Genomic DNA, 23,521 nt, shown 5'->3' on the forward strand with positions numbered 1-23,521 from the left:
GACAAAGAACATATATTTGCTGTAGGTTTTCTTGGTTTAAACTTTGGGGAACTAGACAGGACATGAAATCAGGCTCTGAAATCTAGTTAGCTGAAAACCAACTCCACGAAGATTGAGGTGATAATACTCAGAAAGAGAGAAGGAAATAAGTCTGATAAAAAGGCTACAAGTAAAACAGATCCAAAGAAGCATATCCTGAAAGCAATTCTCTAATAGTTCTCTAATAGTTCTTGTTTACCTTTTCTGTTAAAGCAATTCAACAAGTCTACAGGACACACAACTAGTACCTTAGGCCCCACTATACTGGAGGATAAAACTTTTCTCACATCAGAATAACATAGGAGTAGTGATGCTCTGACAAGATGACAACTGTATATTTGACTGGAGTTGGATAGAGACCAAGCCAGCTGGCCCAATATGGGATCACTGAATTCCCACGTACAAGTACCCAAATCAAATCATGTGCTCAGTATAGGGGCGCTTGAGTGGCTTAATCAGTTAAGCATCAGACTCTTGCTTTCATTTCAGGTCGTGATCTCAAGCTTTTTGAGTTTGAGCCCTGCAATGGGCTCTGAGCTGATAGGGCAGAGTCTGATTGGGATTCTCTCTTTCCCTTTCTCTCTGCCCCTCCCCTGCTTTCTCTCTCTCTCTCTCTCTCTCTCTCTCTCAAAACTAAACATTTTTTCTTTAATAATCATGTGCTCAGTATCAAAGATGGAGGGATTGCAGCTCAATGCTACAGAGTTCATATTTGCTCCAGGTGAAAAGAATAATATGCAGCTTAAGGGTCTTACAGCCATTTGTGGAAGATGACCTAGTTGAAGCCACACAGCATTGGTTTCCTGGTCCCATCCTACTCACAGTTAAGTTTCCACTGTGGCTTTCTGTGCCCTTTGGAATTCTATGCTAGAACCTCCATATGCAAGAGAACCTAAGCAAGTGTATTTTCTCTAAAATTAACTGCATAGCTTTTCTGCCTTCTTTAAGACCTAAATGGGAATCACCCACTTACAACAGTTATTTTTGGTCTTAAATTTCCTATAGCAGGTTTTCACTCCAACTTAAACTAGTGAGAACCAAAAGAAAATTACTCTTAATTAAAGATACTATGTTGTAAGGTCCTTTAACCATTGAAGTCTACATTTGGGACTAATAACTCAGAATGCTAAAACTCCTCTTAAGGGATAGGACTATTTTAGAATTTATCTCCCAACGGGAGATAACTTAACTGAGAACAACTGTTTTGAGGCACAGTTCAGAACATCCTTTGACATCAGTTAACATACCAAGGTAAGATAACTGTCAGGCAAACTGGTGCTATTAACAGTAACAATATGCCTTTATTGAATGATATTTGTCTTTGAGAACAAAACAGATTAAAACATTTTAAACTGTCCAAATAAAAAATCATAACGCTGTATGTTAACTATACCGGAATTAAATGTTTTTTTTTTTAATTTTATTTTTAAGCGATCTCTACATCCAACATGGAACTGAAACTCACAATCCCAAAAATGAGAGTCACATGCTCTCCCAACTGAGCCAGCCAGGCACCCCTGGAATTAAAATTCTTCTTTTTTATCATAAAAAAAATTGATTTTTGTATGGTGATTACATATTATAGTACTTCTTTCCTTTACTGCTATAATATAGGTTTTCTTTACCACAGGTCATTTATTTCAAAGTTATTTATCTTAAAAGAATATTTTCTCTCTTTTCCTTAAAGTTTAGTTATTTATTTTGAGAGAGAGAGAGAGGCAGAAAGAGAGGGAGAGAATCCCAAGCAGGCTCTGAGCCATCAGTGCAAAGCCCAATGTGGGGTTCGAACCCAGAAACCATGAGATCATGGTTTGAGCTGAAATCAAAAGCTGGACGTTTAACTGACTGAGCTATCCAGGTGCCTCAAGAAAATTCTTTTTTTGTACACTCCATGTGGACTAATGATACTACCATTCACCCAATTGCCAGAGCCCAAAACCCAAGTTTATCTCAGATTTCTTTCTCTTATCTTTCATATCCAATCAAATCACCAAGTCCTATAGACTTTACCTCCTAAACATTTCAATCATCTGTTCCTTTCTGCCCAACTCATCTGCCAGAGCAATAATAGAAATATGAACACAGTAGCCCAGGGAAGGAAGTGATTAGTCTTGTCAGGGAGGAAATGGACTGAGGTCTAGGAAGACACTACAGACAGTGACATCTGAGTTGTTTAAAAGGATGAATATGAACTATCCTGGTGGAGAAGAGCATGGTGATCTGATAAAGGATGGCATACTGAGGAAGACAAATTCTTTCTTCAGGACTCACCTTTTTTAGAAGCTTCCTTAACCCTCTCCACCCCGCCCCCAGTCAAGCTGCATTAGGAGTTAGGGCCTCTCACACATTCCTTTTTCATATGATAATTAGTATGGTTGGGTTTTCTTGTCTCAGTCTCTTCTAGTAGACTGAAAGATCCAGAAAGATGAAGTTATCTGTTAAAACTCTGGATCCTTAGTCTTTTTTTTTTTTTTTTTTTTTAATGTTTACTTACCCTTGACAGAGAGAGTGAGACAGAGCGTGAGTGGGGGAGGGCCAGAGAGAGGAAGACACAGAATGGGAAGCAGGCTCCGGGCTCTGAGCTGTCAGCACAGAGCCCAACGCGGGGCTTGAATCATGAACATGAGAACATGACCTGAGCCGAAGTCGGACGCTCAACCAACTGAGCCACCCAGGTGCCCCTGGATCCTTAGTCTTTAGCGCAGTTCCTGGCACATGACAGATGGTCAGTCAATACTTACTGAATGTATGATTGTATAACATTCCAAGCAATAAAATCTTAGATAATTTGCTACCTGGTTCATACAGTAGACTAGGTGAAAAATTAAGAAGCCTTGAACAGATTGCAAGAAGATACCAAGGCTACAGCAGATTCCTTCTAGATCAAGCAGACCACTTTCTCTCTAAGCCTCGGTTTACTTACAGGTAACATGAAGGTGTCACATTAAGTGATTGATTCTATTTACATAAAACCTCTTACATCTATTCCCCTCTTGTCTAATTTCACTGGCATTATCCTAGAACAGACCTTTGAAAATATCTTGACCCTGGAATGACAACTGCCATCTCATTAGTCTCCCCACCTTCAGGCTCTTCTCTGCAATTAATCTTCCACCTTGCAGTCAGATCCATTTTCCTAAATGGAGGCCCTGATCACGTTCCAAACACCCCGGCTCCATTCCACAACTGACTACAGATCAAAGTCTTACCTCTGAAGCCTATCATTCAAAGCTATCTACCATCTGACCGCAACATACCTTTCCATTCTTGTTTGCTGCTTCTTCCTCTTCTTCTCCCATACTCGTCTCTCAACAAACTGGTTTGCTATTATTCTCTGGACAGGCCCCTAACTTCCCACCTCACACTCCTCCTCCTCCTTGGAATATGCTTTTCTTATCAACTAAGTAGGAAGACCTGAACAGCAATCCCAATTCTACCATTTACTGACTGACACTATGCAAATTACTTTAACTCTCTGTCTTGAATTCTCTTCTCTTTAAAAGAGGGACAACGATACTTTGCTTGAAGTGGTTGTGAGGATAAGAAAATAACATACATAATAGGCCTTGTATATAACAGCTGATCACAAAGTGATAGATTTTATTATTATTACCTTTCAAGGCTAATTCAAAAACCATATTCTTTTTTTTTTTTAATTTATTTATTTATGTTGAGAAAGTGTGATAGAGTATGAGAAAGGGGCAGAAAGAGAGGGAGAGAGAATTCCAAGCAGGCTCTGAGCTGACAAAGAAGGCTTAAACTCAGATCATGACGGAGTTAATCATCATTAACAGAGATCATGACCTTACCCAAAATCTAGAGTCAGATACTTAACTGATTGAGCCACCCAGGCAGCCCAAAAAGCCATATTCTTAATAAAGTCTTTTGGGGTCCCTTCTAGCTAGAAGCAACTTTTCTGTCCTTTAAATTCCTCAGAGACACTCTACTTTTCAAGACAGTTATCCTTGCTTTTTATTTTGTTTTTCTTTGTTTACATACATATTTTACCTATCTAGTAGTCTTTTAAACACCCTGAGGACAGACCCCATGGCTAATTCATCTTTTTGTTTCTTGTAGTGTCTAAAACAATGTCTGATTTATGGTAGGCACTCAAATATTTACTGATAAATACTTAAGAAAACCTTAAGAGTTATAGGTTTGTTTTCAGATGAAAAGGTAAAAACATTAAAGAATTTACATAAATGTATAAACAAGGGTTAACGTTCCCCTCCTCTTTTCGGGATAAGTACAAAGGAAAGCAAAATGCTTTCTGGAATATAAAAAAATATACATGGTTGTGTTCAACTCAGCAAGTAGGCATTTGACACCCAGATTACAAAACAACTTTAAAGATAGTCTGCTCTGACCTAGAAATTCCAGTAAATATTCTAGTCTTCATGAGAATTCTGAAAATATGTTCCCTGTTTCACTCAAGTAAGCTGTACTTTTAAAGAACAGCCTAGGGTTAGGCTAGTTGTGGCAGACACACAGTTCCCCTCTTTGTTGGGTCTCTGACACAGCCCTCATGATCCCTTAGAAATCCACATTTTAGGTCTATAAATATGCAGGTTTTCTCAGTATGACAGAGGACATTTTCACATATTTTAAAAGAAAGTAGGGGCACATGGGTGGCTCACTTGGTTGGACGTCCAACTTCGGCTCAGGTCATGATCTTGCCGTTTGTGAGTTCAAGCCCCGCATCGAGCTCTGTGCTGGCAGCTCGGAGCCTGGAGCCTGCTTTGGATTCTTTGTCTCCCCTTCTCTGTGCCCCTCCCATGCTCGAGCTCTGTGTCTGTCTCTCAATAATGAATAAATATACATACATACATACATACATACATACATACATACAAAGAAAGAAAGAAAAAAAGAAAGAGTTTGTGGGGGTGCCTGGCTGGCTCAGCCAGTAAAGAATGTGACTTTTGATCTTGGGGTTGTGAGTTCAAGCCCCATGCTGGGCACAGAACTTTCAAAAAAAAAGAAAAAGAAAAAGAAAAAGAAAATTTGGGGATACTGCATTTTTCAAGGCTGTTATCTGGGTTGAATACTAACTATCACTTCCTTCATTCTCTAATTTCTCACCTCTCAGACCTACAGACAATCCATTGATTGATGATAGAAGCTGATGATTTCCACACATGATTTTTGCAAACCTTCCTGATGATCTGTATTGCTTGGATACCCTTATAGGAGAAGGACCAAATAATACTCTCTACCCCAATGAAGACTTCAATTCTATTGCTAATGTCAGTTATATAGGCACCCAGCAGAACTGCTTCAGCATAACTCTTTAAAGATAGGGTCTTGGCTATTATAAAAGCCATACGATCAAACGGACTGAAGGGTCAGTAAACTGGCAGGAGAGGAATGGATTTAGTCAGAAGAAATGGAATAATCAATGACCTTGGAGATTTCAGACAAATCAGATTTTCTATTGAAGGCAGAGATATAAATAGCCCAAATACAACATAGACAAGTAGAAACAAAAGCCACCAACTCAACTTTCTGTTTGAAAACTTGTTAGGTCTAGAGAACTGTTCAAACCACAGCTGCTAATGGTTATGGATTTGGCAATCAAAATGTCTTTGTTAAAAAAAAAAAAAGAGTTTTAACTGCCTTACTATTGAGGTTACAAACCACAGCCTTGATGCATTGTTGCAGTCAACATCCTCCCTGCTGTTTTTGAGAGCTTACATCTGCTGCTGGCAGATAAAGTGCTGGCAAACTGCATGGGCTCCTTCCAGGGGAATACAGGAGAAGTTGTAACTAGATGGCTCTCATCTACCTTTCTCTCCTGAGTTGAGCCCACAGCCTTTGCTGCATCATTCTTGTCTTGTCTAGGTTGATTCCCTGCCATTACTCAGAGGGCTGAGGGTCTAGTGGGATTTTCTTCTGGCACAAATTGGCCATGCCAGCCATACTACTCTTAGAAGATAAAAGGAAGACGAGTTCTTAGCTCAGGGCAAAGCATTTTAAGCACATATTTTAAAAAATCACTTAGAGTATAGTGTACTTGATTTTAAACAACCTCTAATAAAACTTTTTTTTAAAGAGACTAAATGATCACATTATGCCAAAAATAGTGAGGGCTTAGTATATTTTAACTTATCAAAGAAAGGCCAAGAATGTGAGGTCAGGAAGTAAGTTACTGAGTTTCTTTGGGGAAGGAAAAAGGAACAAGATGGAGAAGTAAAATGTGGTCCAAGTCACACATGAGATTAGTTTCAGTTGAAATAAAAACTACTAGATCTACATTGGTTTTCAAAGAAAATGTCATTCAGCTGGGTAATGAAAAATGAGTGTAAAGGTGCAGAAAGAAGACATAGGTCAAGAAATTGTTTCCTGTATGATTCTCCCTCAGTGAGATGACCTATGACAATAAAAGAAAACCAAACATACTTAGGCTAGCACTTTCTTAGCTGTATATACAAGATACCAGTTCTGCAGTATGAAAGTAGGTAGTGTGTATGAGGTAGGGGGAGGGGATTTATGGTCGAAAAGTTTGACACTGTATGTTGTGTCCATTAGACGTAACAGACAGTTGTATCAGAGAGTCATAATGCACACTAGCATATTAAGGTCTCTGAGAAGGTCTACAGTAAACAAACACATTTGTCTGATACAAATACATTTTCCAAATGTATGTGTCCATTCAGAACCACCTCCCCCTGTTTTTATTTCCCCAGAGAACACCTATACATGGAAGAGTTTGGGAAATGCTAGTCTAGGGCTATTATTCCTAAACTTTCAACTCATTCTTACAGTAATGAGAGTAAGGTTTGTAAAACAGACTAGGCAATCACATTACTAACATCACAGAACCACAGCTCACACAAAGACAGGTAGATTACCAAAGACGCTTGAGACATTTTCCGAAAGGCAGCCAAATACCAAAGCTACAACTTTTAAAAGATCTTTATCTAATAAATAATCCCCAAATAAGACTAATATCAATTCTGCATACATTCATGAGCTACCCCCAAAGAAAAGAAACAGTGGGGAAAAGCACCAAAAAAGCTGACCATAGGGAAAATGAGTAAGGGATTCCTATTTGATGAAGCCTACTGGCTTCTGGCATTTGGAGATATTCTAATGACATATACCAGAGAAATTCATAAGGAGAGTTGCCAGGACCTCCAGCTGGGAACATATGGAAGGATTCCTACACTTCTATGTGCTGCCCTCAGCATCCTCAGGATAAAAGACAGAATCTAAGCTCAAGGAGGAGTATCATGCTGACCTGAAAGAGAAGTATCCATGAGAAACCAAAAAAGATTTGTCAATTAGATTTCTAACTCCCATAAGCTTGCTGTACTCCACAGACTAGGATTACTGTTTCCTACCCTTCTCTACACATTTTGTGGAAGGAAGAAGACTGGCTGTCTAGTGATTGAAATCATTTGACCTTGTATCAGATGGTGGTTTGCTTGATGGACAAATAAAAAAATAAAGGAAGGCCCTTTGCCAAACCCCACCACCCACATACCAGATGCTCCAGATTCCCCTTTTGAAATTTTTTTTAACTTTTAAAAATAGGTTTATTTATTTTAAGAGAAAGAGAGAGAGAGAGCAAGCATGTGTGCACACGTGCAAGCAAGGGAGCAGCAGAGAGAGAATCCCAACATGGGGCCTGAACCCATGAACCATGAAATCATGACCTGAGCTCAAACCAAGAGCTGGACGCTCAACCAACTGAGCCACCAGGTACCCTGATTTCCCTTTAAGAATGCAGACATCCTATGAAGAAAATATACTGATAACATATTAACTCATCCTAAGCTATTAATGCCTGTGACAGTCTTTAAAACTATAAGGCCTACACCAATGTAAGCAATTTTTATAACTGTTACTTCTAGACTGAAAAAAAAAAGGGAGAAAAAGAGAGGAAAGAAGATACTGGGGAAATGGGCAAAAGGCCCATGGAAGCACAGGTACAACGGTGTGGAAAAAAGGGTCTCCACATGTCCATGATTTTGCCTAGGTCTGAATTAGGTAGTAAGGTTCAGAACAAAAGGCTAGGGGTCAAATCCATGCCAAAATGCATGCATTGTACTCCTATACATAAAGTAATCAGAGAAGAGCTAAGGAGGCAATCCACAAGAAAATGAAAGAAAACTAGAGGGATAATTACTGGCTAAAATCTGTGAGGAAAGGGTAGAGAGGGTAAGATAGATAGGATCAGGTTGGTTTTTTAAGTTATTTATTTATTTACTTATTTAGAAAGAGAGAGAGAGAGAGAGAGAGAGAGAGAGAGAGAGAGCGTGTGCGCTTGCATGAGCTCACAAGCAGGAGAGGGGCAGAGACAGGAAAGAAATCCCAAGCAGGATCCACACTGCCAGCGCAGAACCCCGTCAAAGCAGAGCCTGATGTGGGGCTCAAGCCCACAAACTGTGAGATCATGACCTAAGCCAAAATCAAGAGTCAGACGCTCAACTGATTGACCCACCCAGGCTCCCTAAAAGGAGTTTTTACAACAGTAATAATGTTATCAAAAGGCAAATAGATCTGGAAAACAAAGAGTTTACTGAGAAAAATTAAGCTGAAAAACATTTTCCTAAGTACAGTGGTTGCCTAAAGCAATTGTTGAAAGTACAGGAAAACCATACTGTTAGGTAAGACTCTACAGGCTTCAAGGATACACTTTGCCATTTTGGATTCTGCTAGTCTGAGTCTAAACATACAGCTCTAAAATTTCAGGCGTTCTCCAATGAAGCTAAAGTCTTTCGGCTCCCTCTGCTGCTCAAAAATGAAATCTAGTTATGTCAGTTCAACCTTCAACGATCAAAAGAAATAAAAATACATACATACACATGTGTGCACATACTCCCTCGCATATACACTCCCCAAATATGGCACAGTCCAGGCAATCAGAAATCAGAATTCAAACTTACTTGCCTATCATGAATTCTCTGGCTTGAACCAAATCTTCCACAATAATAACAAATCCTATCATCCTTACCACCTAATTGAAATAATTCAAAGGACAATGGAGGGTATCTTTACCAAAAGCAGCAAAGTTTTATGAAAGGTGAGGACCCTTTATTTGTTAGCTTGACTGGGGAAATAGCTTTTTATGCAGAAATGTACATGTATTAGAAACCAGAACAATCACTAGTTTTTCTGTTTCTGCACTGGTCTTGTATCTGTCCAGTATTTCCCTATGAAAAGATTATCCTCACATGTCTAAATTCAGTTGCTATCACCTTACTATCAGCACGATATTCTGTATTGAAGGATTTACAAGTCAACTATGGTGGCAAACTAAGCCTGTGTCCAAGAGAAGTATACTTTACCTACCTGTTCCTTAAACTGCTTCTGGGACAAGCAGTCAATGAGGTCCACACAGCCCAGAAGACAACCTGATGGATAGTCGTTGGGAAATTCCACATCTGAATCAAGAATAAGAGAAGCATCAGCTATATCTCCTTTTTGTTCCCCTGAAACTCACAAATCTGTTTCCAATTCTGAACAAATCACTATCTCTATTACCTACTATAGACACAGAAAAACAATGAGGTTTTTATTTAGCACAAGTGTTTGCATTTTAGCAACAAATTTAGTGAGTGTCTGGCATAGTCCACTATCTACATTCTAAGCTATAAAAAAAATTACCCTTACACCATCAAAGTTCAAGAACCCTACAACTTCACTCCAAAAAAAGTTCAAGGACCCTACAACTTCACTCCAAAAAAATCATTCCACCTATACTCAATTGGATTAACCTGGAGTTTGGTGGTGATGGGTTTTGGAAACAAGCTACAGCTGTGAAGAGAAAAACCAAAAAGTGTAGTAAAACATTTAAGAATGACAGAACACGGGGGGAGAGAGAGAGAGAGAGAGAAAAAAAGAATGACAGAACATAAATTTAAAACAAGCTAGTCATATCAGTCAAAACATTGTGCTTTTAAGGAAACAAGCACCTTTGATTCCTCAAGTTTTGGTTTCCTTAAAACTTTTAAAGGTAGTTCTATAATCATCCTCTCATTCTACCTTCAAAACAAGTGTATGAGTTAGATAAGAGGAAGAAAAACAAGACATCTAAGAGAAACAGTTTTTTTGGATCCAAATATGGTGTGCCTGGGGGTAATTCCCAAAATATAATGGTTAAGTCAACCAACTCTGACCTGTCCAAATCCCATAGCAGATGTTTATTTGGGTCAGTCCCCTCAAAAAATTCTTATTGTGGTTGTTCTTCCCAATCTAAAGATCCCAGAGTTTATAAAAGTCATTACACTCTCACAGTTAAAAATTTTTTAAAAAAGAAAATTTTCTTATATTAAATTAAAACTAGTTGGTTGATTTCTGGTCTTGGGAACTGATAGGCATATTTTTTAATGTTTATTTATTTATTTTGAAAGAGAGGAGACAGCAGGTGTGAGCAATGGAGGGCAGAGAGAAAGGGAGAGACAGAAAGAATGCCAAGCAGGCTAGTCGCTGCCAGAGCAGAGTCCGACGTGGGGGCTGAACCCACGAACGGTGAGATCATGACCTGAGCTGAAATCAAGAGTCAGATGCTTAACTGACTGAGCCAGCCATACGCCCTGGGAACTGATATTTTTATTTGCACTGTTTGATGAATGAATGCTTTGAACATTCGCCCAGGTTTGCCGCTAAACAAACAAACGTACACAAAGATTAAAGTCCCTCTCATCTACTTCCCTCTCCACCCCCCCCCCCCCAAAAAAAAAAGAGGAGGAAGGGGGTAAAAGAAGATGAACTTCTTTCCTTTCCATCAAGTAATACTGAATGGAGAATATATGTCTGTCACCTTTCCCACGAAGAAGACGATATGTAGTCTGGAGTTCTGAGACTTCTTGAGGGGAGGGTCTTTTGGCTGTGGCTGCTATCCAAAGACGTCCTCTGTGAGGAGTGTACCAACTTCTGCCCTCCACCCTTAAAAAAATTACAAATTTAGTAGAAAGGATCTAAATTCTAGTGTCCCACAGGATCTCATCTAATATAGCAAATCACCCAGCTAAACCAAGAGATCTATAGAAGATATCTCACACAGAGGGGTATTTTGTGTGAAAAACATAATTATAACACAATACCCTTATATGGAGTATGAACCCTGTTCTCTAGCTTTTCCTATCATCAGAATAAAGACAATGATCTCTTTCAGGTCCTATTTTTAACTCCATCTCTGTAAGTCAGACTTGTATCTTTCACTAGCCTTGTGACTTCCACCATTTAAATCTTACACTTTTAAGGCATCCAAACTGTTCCACACAAAGGAAATCCTTGATGTTCTTTGAGTCACGGGCTAACTTTTTCTTGGAAGATTTGTTAATCGTTTTCTAACCTAACAGAAAAATCTTCACCAACACACAAATCTCTAAGAATAGTACTTTTATAGTTGTCACTTTATAGAATTTAAGTAAATAAAAATGTTTATCATCTTCACTCTTTAAATTGCAACCATATTCATTTATATTTTCTAAGTATTTTATAAAGGATTATGTTCTTTGTAAACAATTAAACAATTTGACTAGTTTGAAAGAATCTTTAGATGGAATAACAATGCATCCAAGAGAACTTAATTACTCTCCAAGGGTTATAAAAAGATATTCCTGGGGGATGGGAGGTTGGGCAAAATGAGTGAAGGAGAAAGGGAGATACAGGACTCCAGTTATAGAATGAGTTAAGTCACGGTAATAAAAAGCACAGCATAATGAATAAAATATTATAATAGCAATGTAACGGGACAGATGGTAGCTATACTTATGGTGAACACAGCATAATGTATATAAACTTGTCAAATCACTAAGCTGTCTACCTGCAACTAATGTAACATTGTGTGTCAACTATACTCAAAAAATAAATAAGTAAAAAGAAAAAAAAAGGAAGTTTCTCTTTTAGTTCCAATCAAATAAAATACCTTGATAATATACTCCTATTACACTATTCTTACAATGGGAAATAGGGAATTTCTCATATCCTTCATTTTCCAATATAGATGAACTGAAATAGTGCCAGGCACATACATAGCAGGTGATCAAAAAATGAAGAACTAATCAGTATCGTTCTTCCCTCCACACCAAATAATCTGAAGGGTTATTGGGAAAATGGTCTCACAAATGTGGCAGAATCATTCATTTTATTTCTGTGGGATTAGCGATTGTGAGCTGGATGTTGCTCATCTGTTCTTTTCAGTAACAAAATCTGAAGAATATAGATCCAAAACAGGAGAGAAATGTAAACATTCTGATTCTCTCAGCAGAAAGCGAGCTGTTTAGTTTTCTGCTTTGGAAGAGGGAAAAGACACCCAAATTGTAGAAAACTGAGTAAGAACAGATACCTGAGGGTCTAGTTGCCCTGGAGCAGAAGCAGATTCACATGCATTTGTTCTAATGGCATTACACACATGAACTAAAAAGCAATTACAAACCAAAGCAAGAAGACCTAACCTTCAAGAAGGGAGAAAAATGACAATGCACCGTAATGAAAGAAGGAAATCACAGCTAATAATGAATACACCAAAGTAGAAATGATTGATACTAAATGCCAATAAAAAATTTTCTTTCAGAAGACAAATGACTGAAACTTACACAGTAAGACTGGAAAAAAACACTAAAAACTTGAGCTCAAGTTCCATCTCTGCCACTAACTAGCTTTTAATTCAGAGAAAGCTACTTTATCTATAAAGTGCCCTTACGTAAGTGTCCTCATTTGTGCAAGACTGTAATAATACTGGCCTTATCTATTTTATAGAGCTACTGCTGCTTTTAGAACTGCAAAAATTTATTTAAGTATATTACTACTGTTATGAGTTAGGACACTGTCAGGCATAGTAAATTCTAATAGATAAAATAAAAAGGAACAAAAGATATCTGCATCCTCAAATTCACTGCAATATTATTTATAATAGCCAAGATGTGGAAACAACCAAATGCCCACTGATGGATGAATGGATTAAGAAAATGTGGTATATATACATAATGGAATATTATTCAGCCATAAAAATAAAGGAAATCCTGCCATTTTATTTACAACAGATCTTGATGGCATTGTGCCAAATCAGACAAAAAAGACAAATACTGTATGATCTCACTTATATGCAGACTCTGAAAAAAAACAAACTCATAGAGAGAAAAAAGTGGTGGTTGCCAGAGGTAAATGGGTAAAAATAGTCAAAACTTTGAGGTATTAGATAAGTAAGTCCTGGGGAAGTAATGTACAGCACGGTGACTATAGTTAACAATACTGTGCTGTATATTTAAAAGCTGCTAAGAGAATAGATATTAAAAGTTCTCACAACAAGAAACAAAAAATTTGTGACTATGTGAGGTAAAGGATATTAACTAAACTTACTGAGGCAGCCATTTAAAAATATATACATATATCAAATCATTATGTTGTATAACTTAAACTAATACAATGTTATTTGTTAATTACATTGTAATAAAACTGGAAAAAAAGGGAAAGCGAGTATGTTGTAATGATAAGTGAAAGAAGTAAAATACTAAATATATTTTATTACCTCACTATATAACAGCACAGGAAAATAAATATAAATAAGCCCTCTAAAATTCTAAAAGTAGGTGTTTCTAAGTGGTGGGATTATAGGCGATCTTTCTCTTTCTAGCTACTTCACCGTATTTTCCAATTTTCTATTTATATTTATAAAAGCAAACTATTTTTTTTTTTAAAGATTTTATTTTTAAGTAACTTTATACCCAACGTGGGGCTCTAACTTACAACCCCAAGATCAAGAGTCACATGCTCTACCAACTGAGCCAGCCAGATGCACTGAAAAAAAATATTTTTTAAAATTGAATTGAAAAGCGGGGCACCTGGGTGGCTTAGTTGGTTGAACGTCCAACTTTAGCTCAGGTCATGATCTCATGGTTCATGAGTTCAAGCCCCACATCCGGCTTGCTGCTGTCAGTGCGGAGCCTGCTTCAGATCCTCTGTCCTTCTCTCTGCCCCTCCCCCGCTTGAGCTCTCTCAAAAATAAATAAAAAACTTAAAATAAAATAGGGGCACCTGGGTGTCTCAGTCAGTTAAGTGTCTGACTTCAGCTCAGGTTATGATCTCACAGTTTGTGGGATAGGGTCCTGCACTGAAGCTCAGAGGCTGGAGCCTGCTTCAGATTCTGTGTCTCCCTCTCTCTCTCTGTCCCTCCCTGGTTCACACTCTGTCTTTCTCAAAAATTAACAAACCTTAAAAAAAAATTTTTTTAATAAAAAAATTAAAAAATAAAATAAAATTGAATTGAGAAGAAACATGAAACCATAGAACATTAAGTTCTAACCACCATGAATAGGTACAACCACTCAACCTTGTAATAAAGTGACTTAACTCTTAAATCCCCCATTTTTCTAGACAAGTAGTTTTTCATATGATTAGTCAGATTAGTACATAGATATATGAAATAAAAACACAGTTGGGCTGTTGTCTTAAAAAAATTAATAAATAGCCATAAAAACTGCATTTCAAATAAGATCAAACCATTAATGTTACTGAATACTATATTCCAAAGGCAAAGCCAAGAGAAGTTTTGTCAAGAGACTTCCTTCTGAAGATGGAAAAACTGGTATTTTATTCTTTTTTTATGACTAGGATCCTTAGCCTTTCTAACCTCAGGTTTTTTTTAAGCTATTCAGTAAAATCACTACTACCAAATCAGTAACATGAATATACTGCTTAAAGTTCTATGTGCTGAAGAGTATTATAAATTGTCACTATATTGGAGAATATGAATTCTAATCCACAATTCTAAATCAAGTTTATGTCACTGTAAAATCTTCCACTGGCAAGATTCATTTCCGTCCTTACCTTTTGATCCCTCTGACAAGCAGAGAAGCCCAGGGTTGATGCATAGAGAGGCACCAGCCACCATCAAAGCCTTCCTGAAATTCTTGGTCCTGGATTCGCAACTGGTGCCGATAGGAGTTCAATTCTAGTTCCGATCCTCCTGAATGGAAAGCCTTCTTCTGTGAGGCTGCACCTGTCTGGTCTATCCACTACACAAAAAAGAAACCAAACATACAGTTCTGTCTGACAAGGGAAGAACCTGGGGTAGGTATACAAAATGAGATGAATGCTAACAATGAGGAAATCATACTGGGCACATTTTCTTAAAGTTTATCCCACCTTTGTTTGAAACAAGGACATAAAAGGTGTAGGTATAAATTCAGAAGGAGTTGTAGATATGATAACAAGGTCCTATCTTAAAAGATAATTAGAATGCTGAAATCTCCATACATAGATTCCTAATTCCAGCAAAATTACAACAAGCATACCAGGTATAAGGTCTATAATTACTTCTACTATAAACTTATTAATGATCCATAATGGATTCTGGACAATTTCCCAACATAATTGCATTAAATGAAGGTTCCAAATTTTGGTCCACACACCTTTCATGTGCTTAAAGGCAGAGTCACATGCTGGGACCGTGATAAAGCCAATCAGATGCTATCAGGGGCAGTAGTTATGATTGTTGGATGCAAGACATACTCTCTTACCCTGAAAGGAACAACCTGTCTCTTACAGAAAGGATGGAGAATTACTGAAACAAGCCCCCCATTACATGAAGAGAAGAGAAAATTATAGGACAGTGGTAATATAGAAAACTGATGTGTCCTGGCAGTTCTGTCACAGAATGACAAAGATTCATGTTTGTTCCAGAACAAGAAGACTGAAAGTCTTCAAAATTTAAAAAAAAAAAAAAAAAAAAAAAGGTCTTTATTAAGATGAAGTTTTTGGTTAGTTGTCTTAATTTTTTGACTTGTTTGATAATTTATAGGGGGAAAAAACTAGAGTGGTAGTTTAGACACTCTAAGAAATCATTTAACCTCTAAAGGTTTCAGTTTTCTCAATTATAAAATGATGGGGTTGGACTAAATTGATCTTTAAGAATCTTAATGTAATATAATTTTATGACTCTAATCAACTGCTTCATATCTTAAAAAAAACACAAACATTTATTCAGTACTTGACCATGTAAAAAGCACATCAAGTATAAAAAGGGTACAGTTCTTTCTTTCAAGGCACTTATGATCCTAGTAGAAGAAAAACACATAAATAGCTAACCAAAATATAAAGCAGAATTAAGTAAATACCTGGGGATAGAAGCCCTTAACTGGGAATATAGAGGAAGGACTCATCCATTACAGGGGAAATAAGTGATTTCATAAACATGTTGGTACTTGAACAATTCTGAGGTCCACATTCACTGTTTTATCTCTACTACAGTTATAGTTTATATTACCTGTTTCTCTATTCCCACATCCACTTTCTCAAATTAACCTCTTATCTTTCACTAATATTATTACAGAGCCTGCTAACTGGTCTCATCTACATTTTTAGCCTTTAAGTAACTTTCTACTGTCCTACTAGTGTTACTACACTAACCTGGGCCCTCAGCAGCTCCCCAATATACTACTGCAATAACCTTCTTAGCAAATTCCCTGCTTTAGTCTTACTCCTCCCTCGAATCTCTATACAGGCATGGAAGTCATGCCAATCTTCAACTAAAATCCTTTAAGGACTTCTCTTTGCCTACTTTGAAGTAAAACCAAACTTCTTAGCATGAGACATAAGGCCTTTCATGGTAAGATGTTGCCTACTGTTCTGGGTTGAGTAGTATCCCCCCCTAAAATTTACATCTACCCAGAACCCGTGAAAGTGACCTTATGTGGAAATAGTTTTGCAGATGTAATCAAATTAAGATTAGGTCATACTGGGTTAGGGTGGACCCCAAATCCAATGACTGCTGTCCTTATGAAAAAAAAAAGAACACATAGAGAGACAAAAACAGGGAAGAAGACCATGTGAAGATGAAGGCAGACATTTCAATGATCCCGCTATAAACCAAGGGATGCTTGGGGCCAGGAGAAGCTCAAATAGGCAAGGAAGCATTCTCCTATAGAGCCTTTGCGGGGAATGTGTGGGCCTGCCAACGTCTTGATTTTGGTGTTAAGGAACTGTGAAAGAATAAATTGCTGTTGTCTTAAGCTAACTAGTTGTGATACTTTGTTATGGTTGCCCTAGGAAACTAATACACCCACTAGTCCATCTCAACTTTTTTTTTCATCTTAGCTTCTAACAATACTTAATTACCTCTGGTTCTACCAAACCTACAATACTCCTAAACTGCTGAACCTTTGTACATGAATTTCCTGGAATTTCCTCCCTAGATTTGTCTCATTGAAAATTGTTATTCATCCTGTAAGTCTTCTCTCAAACACTATTTCTTTTGTGACTCCTGGAGTGTTTATGAACACTTTCCTAAAGTCCTACTCTATGCACAACAGGTGTCTATCATTGCACTTTTTTTTAATTGAAGTAGAATTAACAAATAGTATTATATGCAACTATCTTAAGGAATTCAAATTATTTGTATTCAAACATGTTTCCCCACTAAGTCTTTAAGGATAGGAGCTGGGCCTTTACCTTTTAATTTTCTAGCACCTGGCAAAGAAGCTGGCATATGTAAAGTGCTGAACAAGTACCTACAGTTAGGCTGTTTAAAGCACTGCTCTGATTATATCTCTTTGCGGAAGAACCTTCTATGGCACACATTTATATACAAAATAAAAATATGAAAAATTTCTAAACATTTAAACATTTTAGTGATTTGGTTCTACCTACCTAACCTTAGTCTGTTTCTCAGGATAATCCCTTTGATAACCACTATCTATGCAGCCTACATTCATTTTTTTTAAAATATACAGGCCATGCTTTCGTGTACCCATGCTTTATTCCTACAGTTCAGTCTGCTTGGAATGTTTTTTTCCCCACCATCCCCAAACACCCATTTTCTTGGATATTTCCTTTTAATGAATGTAGCTTCCCTATTAAACCTTCTTTTATTCTCAACTGGAAGTGGTACTTCCCTTCTCTGGGTTTCCACCATACTTTATTTATATCTCTATTTGTATTAGAACTGCTTATGTGATTTTTTTCTCCCTAGTAGTCTATGAGTTCTTTGAGGACAGAAGCAACATACAGTTTGTCACTTACTATTATGATTGCACATAATAGATGCTCAATGATATGATGGAAAAATGAATGACAACAATGAACATATTAATTTAAAACACCACTCTATGGGACTACCCATATTCTATAAAAGGTAGAGAAAGAATATCAACAAAAGAACCATGGGATTATTGTCTCAATCTCTTACTTAACAAAACCCTCTCTTGGGAAATACTCAGAAGATAATACAGGCCAACTTGTAAGAAGTATTGCAAAAAAATGGAAAAAACTGGGGACAGAAAATAAGGTCAGTGGGTGTGTTGAAAAAGCACACTGATATCTAAAGCCTATGAAAGAGGTACACTTGAAAGGAGAAATATCGGGGCCCAAACTTCTCTCATTACCAGTTACAGCAAAGGTCCACTAACCTGGGGAGGGGACTGGTACAGGTTCGGATTCACCAGAACTCCCAAAGGCTCGTCAGAAGATCTATCCAATTTGGTGAGTGGTTGGTTCAAGGTTCCATTGGCAATTGCCTGTATTGTCTCATCTAGTCTGTGATGACAAACCAAAGGATGAAATAATTGGTAAAGTTCTATGCTCAGAATATCCTTACTTACCACAACATAAAATCCTTCAACAATGAGAAAATTTGAAATTCAAAGAGGGGTCCATGGATGAACTTTCCTACTCCCCATCACCAACTTCCTTCTCTTCACTCCAAGAACCCTAAGGAATATGAATTAGTAAAAGTTCCAGAACACTAAGAAAATAGGTAGGGCACACTACAATCATTCATCTGTTTAACAGGATTACTAAAAATGCCAAGATTAGAACAGCTGCCTAGAAATAGTCTGACCTACAGCAGAGTATTTATCCTATAGCAGCCTATTTACTCAACACATTCCATTACTCCTCTGCACACTCCGGAGGCCCTCTCCACTCCTCCAGGCTGACCTAGATTCTATCCTTGTTTCAAGGTCCAGAAGTTGTAGTAAGGTCCTCTACTGGCCCAGCACAAAAGTGCTTACTCCTTTCTCTGAAGTCCTATAGCACCTACTATTTAAATAGTCATCAGGGTGCCTGGGTGGCTCAGTCGGTTAAGGGTCCAACTTCAGGTTGAGATCAGGTCATGATCTCACGGTTTGTGGGTTCGATACCCACATTGGGCTCTGTGCTGACAGCTCAGAGCCTGGAGCCTGTTTTGGATTCTTTGTCTCCCTCTCTGTCCCTCCCCACTCATGCTCTGTCTCTCTCTCTCTCAAAAATGAATACATATTGAAAAATATTTTAAAAAACAAACAGCACATACATCCCATGTTATCCTGTGCCCATGGTTTGCTATTTATTTTGGCTCTAAATTTACAAAAGAATGTGATGATTTCCATTTAAAGACTGTAGAACTAATCCTAGGGCAGTAGGAGACCACAGATCTTAGAGGAACTGTATCTTATCCTATCCAGTACCTCTACATTACCTACTGCTATACTCCATGTCCCTGCCAGATGCTTGACAAATGTTTATGGATAATGATAATTCTGAGGCACAACATAATGAAAGGATTTTACCAGTAGAAAAGACCAAAGATATTTGTTAGGAATCTTTTATACACAAGGCGACTTAAATAAGGTATGGAAAACATGGTTCTTGCCTTCAAGAAGCTTTGAATCTAAATGGCAGGTTTAAGATAGCTATGAAGATGATGAACAAAACATGGAAGGATGTAGTGCTACTATGAGAGAGTTATTACAATGATTATTATTATAATCCCATGTGTTGTACCAAGTAGGTAGATATTTCAAAGGCAAAGATTGTGGGAGAGATTTCCAAACCAAGGAAAAAGCAGAAACACAACAGGTATAAAGCTAAAAAAGAGAGAGAGAAAGAAAGAAAGAAGAAAAAAACCAAGAATTTTGAGGGAAGAGGGGAGTCTAAATAAAATAGGGTGGGGACAGTGGGATCTGAAGAAGGAAATAATTTTGAAATATAATAAATGGTAAATGTACCTACAACTCTAGAACCTATACAAGAAGCAATACAAGTAGCTAATCAGTACATTTTTAGAATGTTCAGACTTACCAGCATACAACCAAAACAGAGAAATATAAATAAAAATTTTCACAAAATAAATACAATTTTTCATATGTGAGAAGAGCAAATATTTTTTTTAAGTGTTGAGAAGGGGATGAAGAAACTAGTATCTTACTACCTGGTTATAGCTGGTAAGTCAAAAAGTATGCATAATTTAAGATACAATTTGAGATACTGTCCAATTTAACTTCTAAAGGGCTGTATGTACTTTCTATTGAACATAAAAATAACTTATTATTATAAAGGCAATTTATAACTGGAAAATACAAATTAATGGGAAAAAAAAGAAAAATTCCTAAACCCATCACCAAAAAATAATTTTACTTTTTTTTCTTTATGTTTACATATCACATACATAATAGGTAAGAACAAATAATTATTTTGAAGCTAGTGGTAGAATTTCTTTTATGGAGAGAACAACCTTTGTTTAGGAAAATTCTACAATGGATTTGGCAGATCCGAAAGAGAAGGCCAAAAGTGAACCTTGTGGAAAGCATTACTATGTTTACCAATATCCAATTGTGGGGGGGTGGGGGGGAGGGGGGAGAGAACGAGAGAGAAAGAGGGGTGGGGAGAGGATGAGAAGAGAAAGGAGGGATGGGGAGGGAGGGAGACAAAGAGGGAAGGAGGAAGAGAGAGGGAGAGAGAATGAGGGGAAGGGAGAGAATGAAAGAGAAGGGGAAGGGGATGGGGATGGAGGGGGAGACAGTGAGGGAGAGAGAGAGAGAGAAAGGGGGTGGAGAGGGAAAGGGAGAGAGGAAGAGAGAGAAAGAAATAGAAAGGGGGGTGGAGAGGGAGGGAGGAAGAGAAAGAGAAAGAGAGAGACAGACATACAGGCAGACAGACACCATTTCCAAAACAAAAAACAGGAAGATCCTGTGCTTTCTTTTCAGTGCTATGCTGGAGCCAATACACATGTCTCTGAACTCTATGTTCAGTGACTTCATGTTGGTAACTTGAAATTGGCCATGATGGGAATTTTTCATGAGACTTTATTTCTTAGAGCAGTTTTAGGTTCACAGCAAAACTGAACAGAAGGTTCACACATTTCTCATATGCTCCCTGACTCCACACATCCATACCTTCCCATTATCAGTCATTCCTCACTTCAGTAGTACATTTGTTAAAATTAATCAACCTACACTGACACATTGTCACCCCAAATCCATAATTTACATTAGGATTTACTCTTGGCATTGAGGCTGTACCATTTTAATAGTCCCATCCACAGTAAGAGAGCATATTCATTTTCCTATACTCACAGACTATGCATGTAGTATTTTGTATATATGTATTTTTTATTTCAGCCAATTTAATGATACATTGTTTTAAAATCTCCATTTCCCTTATAACTAGTTGAACATTTTATTTATTTATTGCTTAAAGTTTTATTTAAGTAATCTGTACACCCAAGATGGGACTTGAGCCCAGAACCCCAAGATCAAGAGTCACATGCTCTTCTGACTGAGCCAGCCATATGCCCCTAGTTGAACTTTAAAAAAAAAATTTTTTTTTAATGTTTATTTATTTTTGAGAGAGAGACAGAATGCGAGTGGGGAGGGGCAGAGAGAGAGGGAGACACAGAATCTGAAGCAGGCTCCAGGCTCCGAGGTGTCAGCACAGAGCCTGACACATGGCTCGAACTCACAAGCTGTGAGATCGTGACCTGAGCTGAAGTCGGACACTCAACCGACTGAGCCACCCAGGCGCCCCAGTAGTTGAACATTTTTTTAAAAATTTCTATTGGCCGGGAGGCCTGGGTGGCTCAGTCGGTTAAGTGTCTGACTTCAGCTCAGGTCGTGATCTCATGGTCTGTGAGCTCAAGCCCCGCATCAGGCTCTGTGCTGACAGCTTGGAGCCTCCTTTGGATTCTGTGTCTTCCTCTCTCTCTGTCCCTCCCCTGCTTATACTATGTCTCTCTCTCTCTCAAAAATAAAGAAACATTTAAAAAAAATTTTTTTTTTAATTTCTATTGGTCATTTGTATTTCTTCACCTATAAATGGTCCTTAGGCTTCGCTCGTCTTTCTACTGGATTGTTTGGTATGTTTCTTTTAATTTGCAGGTCTTTACATACTATAGATCTTCCTCTTTTGACTTAAAAATGTTTAAAATATTCTCTCAGCTTGGTAGCATTTTTTTACTTTATTTAAAATATCTCGTCTTAGGGGTACCTGGGTGGCTAAATTGGTTGAGCTTCCGACTTCAGCTTAGGTCATGATCTCACAGTTGTGCAGTAGAGCCTCACATAGGGCTCTGTGGTGACAGCTCGGAGCCTGGAGCCTGCTTCGGATTCTGTGTCCTCCCTCTCTCTCTGCCCCTCCCCCACGCACACTCTTTATCTCTCAAAAAAATAAGTAACATTAAAACATTTTTTTGACATCTCGTCTTTTTGTCTTCTGGGTTGTGTATTTTGCTTAGAAACAGCTATGGGACGCCTGGGTGGCTCACACAGCTAAGTGTTGGACTCTTGATCTCAGGTCAGGTTATGGTCTCATGGTTCATGGGATGGAGCCCTGACTCCCTGAGTCGGGTTCTGTGCTGACAGCACAGGGCCTGCTTGGGATTCTCTGTCTCTCCCTTTCTTTGCCATTTCCCTGTGCCCACACACGCACTCATGCTCTCTCTAAAAATAAACAAACTTAAAAAAAAAAAAAACAACTTTATTACACCAAGACTGTATCTATATTCTCCTGCATTTCTTTATTTATTTCTGATCCTTTTACCTCTTTTACATTTAACCATTTAGCCAAACTTATTATCACAGTATGGTATGAAACAGAGATCGAATGTCAATTTTTTCCAAGCTGGTGGCCAATCATCCCAGCATGTATTTAACCCTTTCCTTATTATTTAGAAATGCTACCTGCTTTAATTACTAATTTACACATGTATACACACAAACACATACAATGCAGGTTTTGTTCTGGATTCCTTTACATTCCCATGACCAAATGGCACCTCATTGTTTAAAAAGTTTTTTATCAAACTATAGTAATTATCTGGGAAAGTTACCCTCACTGTTCATTTTCAAAATTTTCTTAGCCACTCTTACATTTTTCTATTCCAAATGAATGTATTATTTTTAAAATCAACAAAAATAACAGATCCATGAGAGGGGGCAAATCCTTTTTAGACAAAATGCCCCCTCCCAGACCCTTTCTGGTGCTGCCCACTTACTTGCTGTGATACTCTGCTAGAGGATTTTCATCTTCCACGATCTTCCTGCCTGCAAAGTCAATGGTGATTTTCTTAGAGAGCCGAGACATATGTCGAAATTCTCTCAGCTCCTCCTCTCGTTTTTGCAGGGTCTCCCGCTCAATTTTAGACAACCACTGGTTAGAATCACTGGCAAAGTAATCTGACTCATCATCAATGACTTGCGTCCTTCGAATGCTAAGGAGATAAAGAGAACACATGTCAATTGGGTTACCTGTTGACAAAACAGGGACTTGATTACTGGAA

At 37.9% G+C, this 23,521-nt stretch overlaps 1 protein-coding gene across 3 annotated transcripts in view; it reads right to left on the reverse strand.

Annotated features, from left to right (window-relative positions):
* TRIP4 (thyroid hormone receptor interactor 4) overlaps nucleotides 1-23,521 on the reverse strand; it is a 66,747-nt gene that overhangs the window by 14,409 nt on the left and 28,817 nt on the right. For all 3 annotated transcript variants that reach the window (XR_006704055.1, XM_045447914.1, XM_045447915.1), the window contains 5 exons: nucleotides 23,237-23,452; nucleotides 18,396-18,522; nucleotides 14,818-15,005; nucleotides 10,808-10,932; nucleotides 9,337-9,428 (listed from right to left, as the gene is read on the reverse strand). Coding sequence is in view for 2 of the 3 variants with exons in the window: in XM_045447914.1 (XP_045303870.1) it covers nucleotides 9,337-9,428; nucleotides 10,808-10,932; nucleotides 14,818-15,005; nucleotides 18,396-18,522; nucleotides 23,237-23,452 (748 nt within the window). In the remaining variant the exon portion in view is untranslated. The remainder of the gene's footprint in view (nucleotides 1-9,336; nucleotides 9,429-10,807; nucleotides 10,933-14,817; nucleotides 15,006-18,395; nucleotides 18,523-23,236; nucleotides 23,453-23,521) is intronic.

The sequence above is a fragment of the Leopardus geoffroyi genome, chromosome B3, assembly GCF_018350155.1.
Source record: "Leopardus geoffroyi isolate Oge1 chromosome B3, O.geoffroyi_Oge1_pat1.0, whole genome shotgun sequence".
Taxonomy (NCBI): Eukaryota; Metazoa; Chordata; class Mammalia; order Carnivora; family Felidae; genus Leopardus; species Leopardus geoffroyi.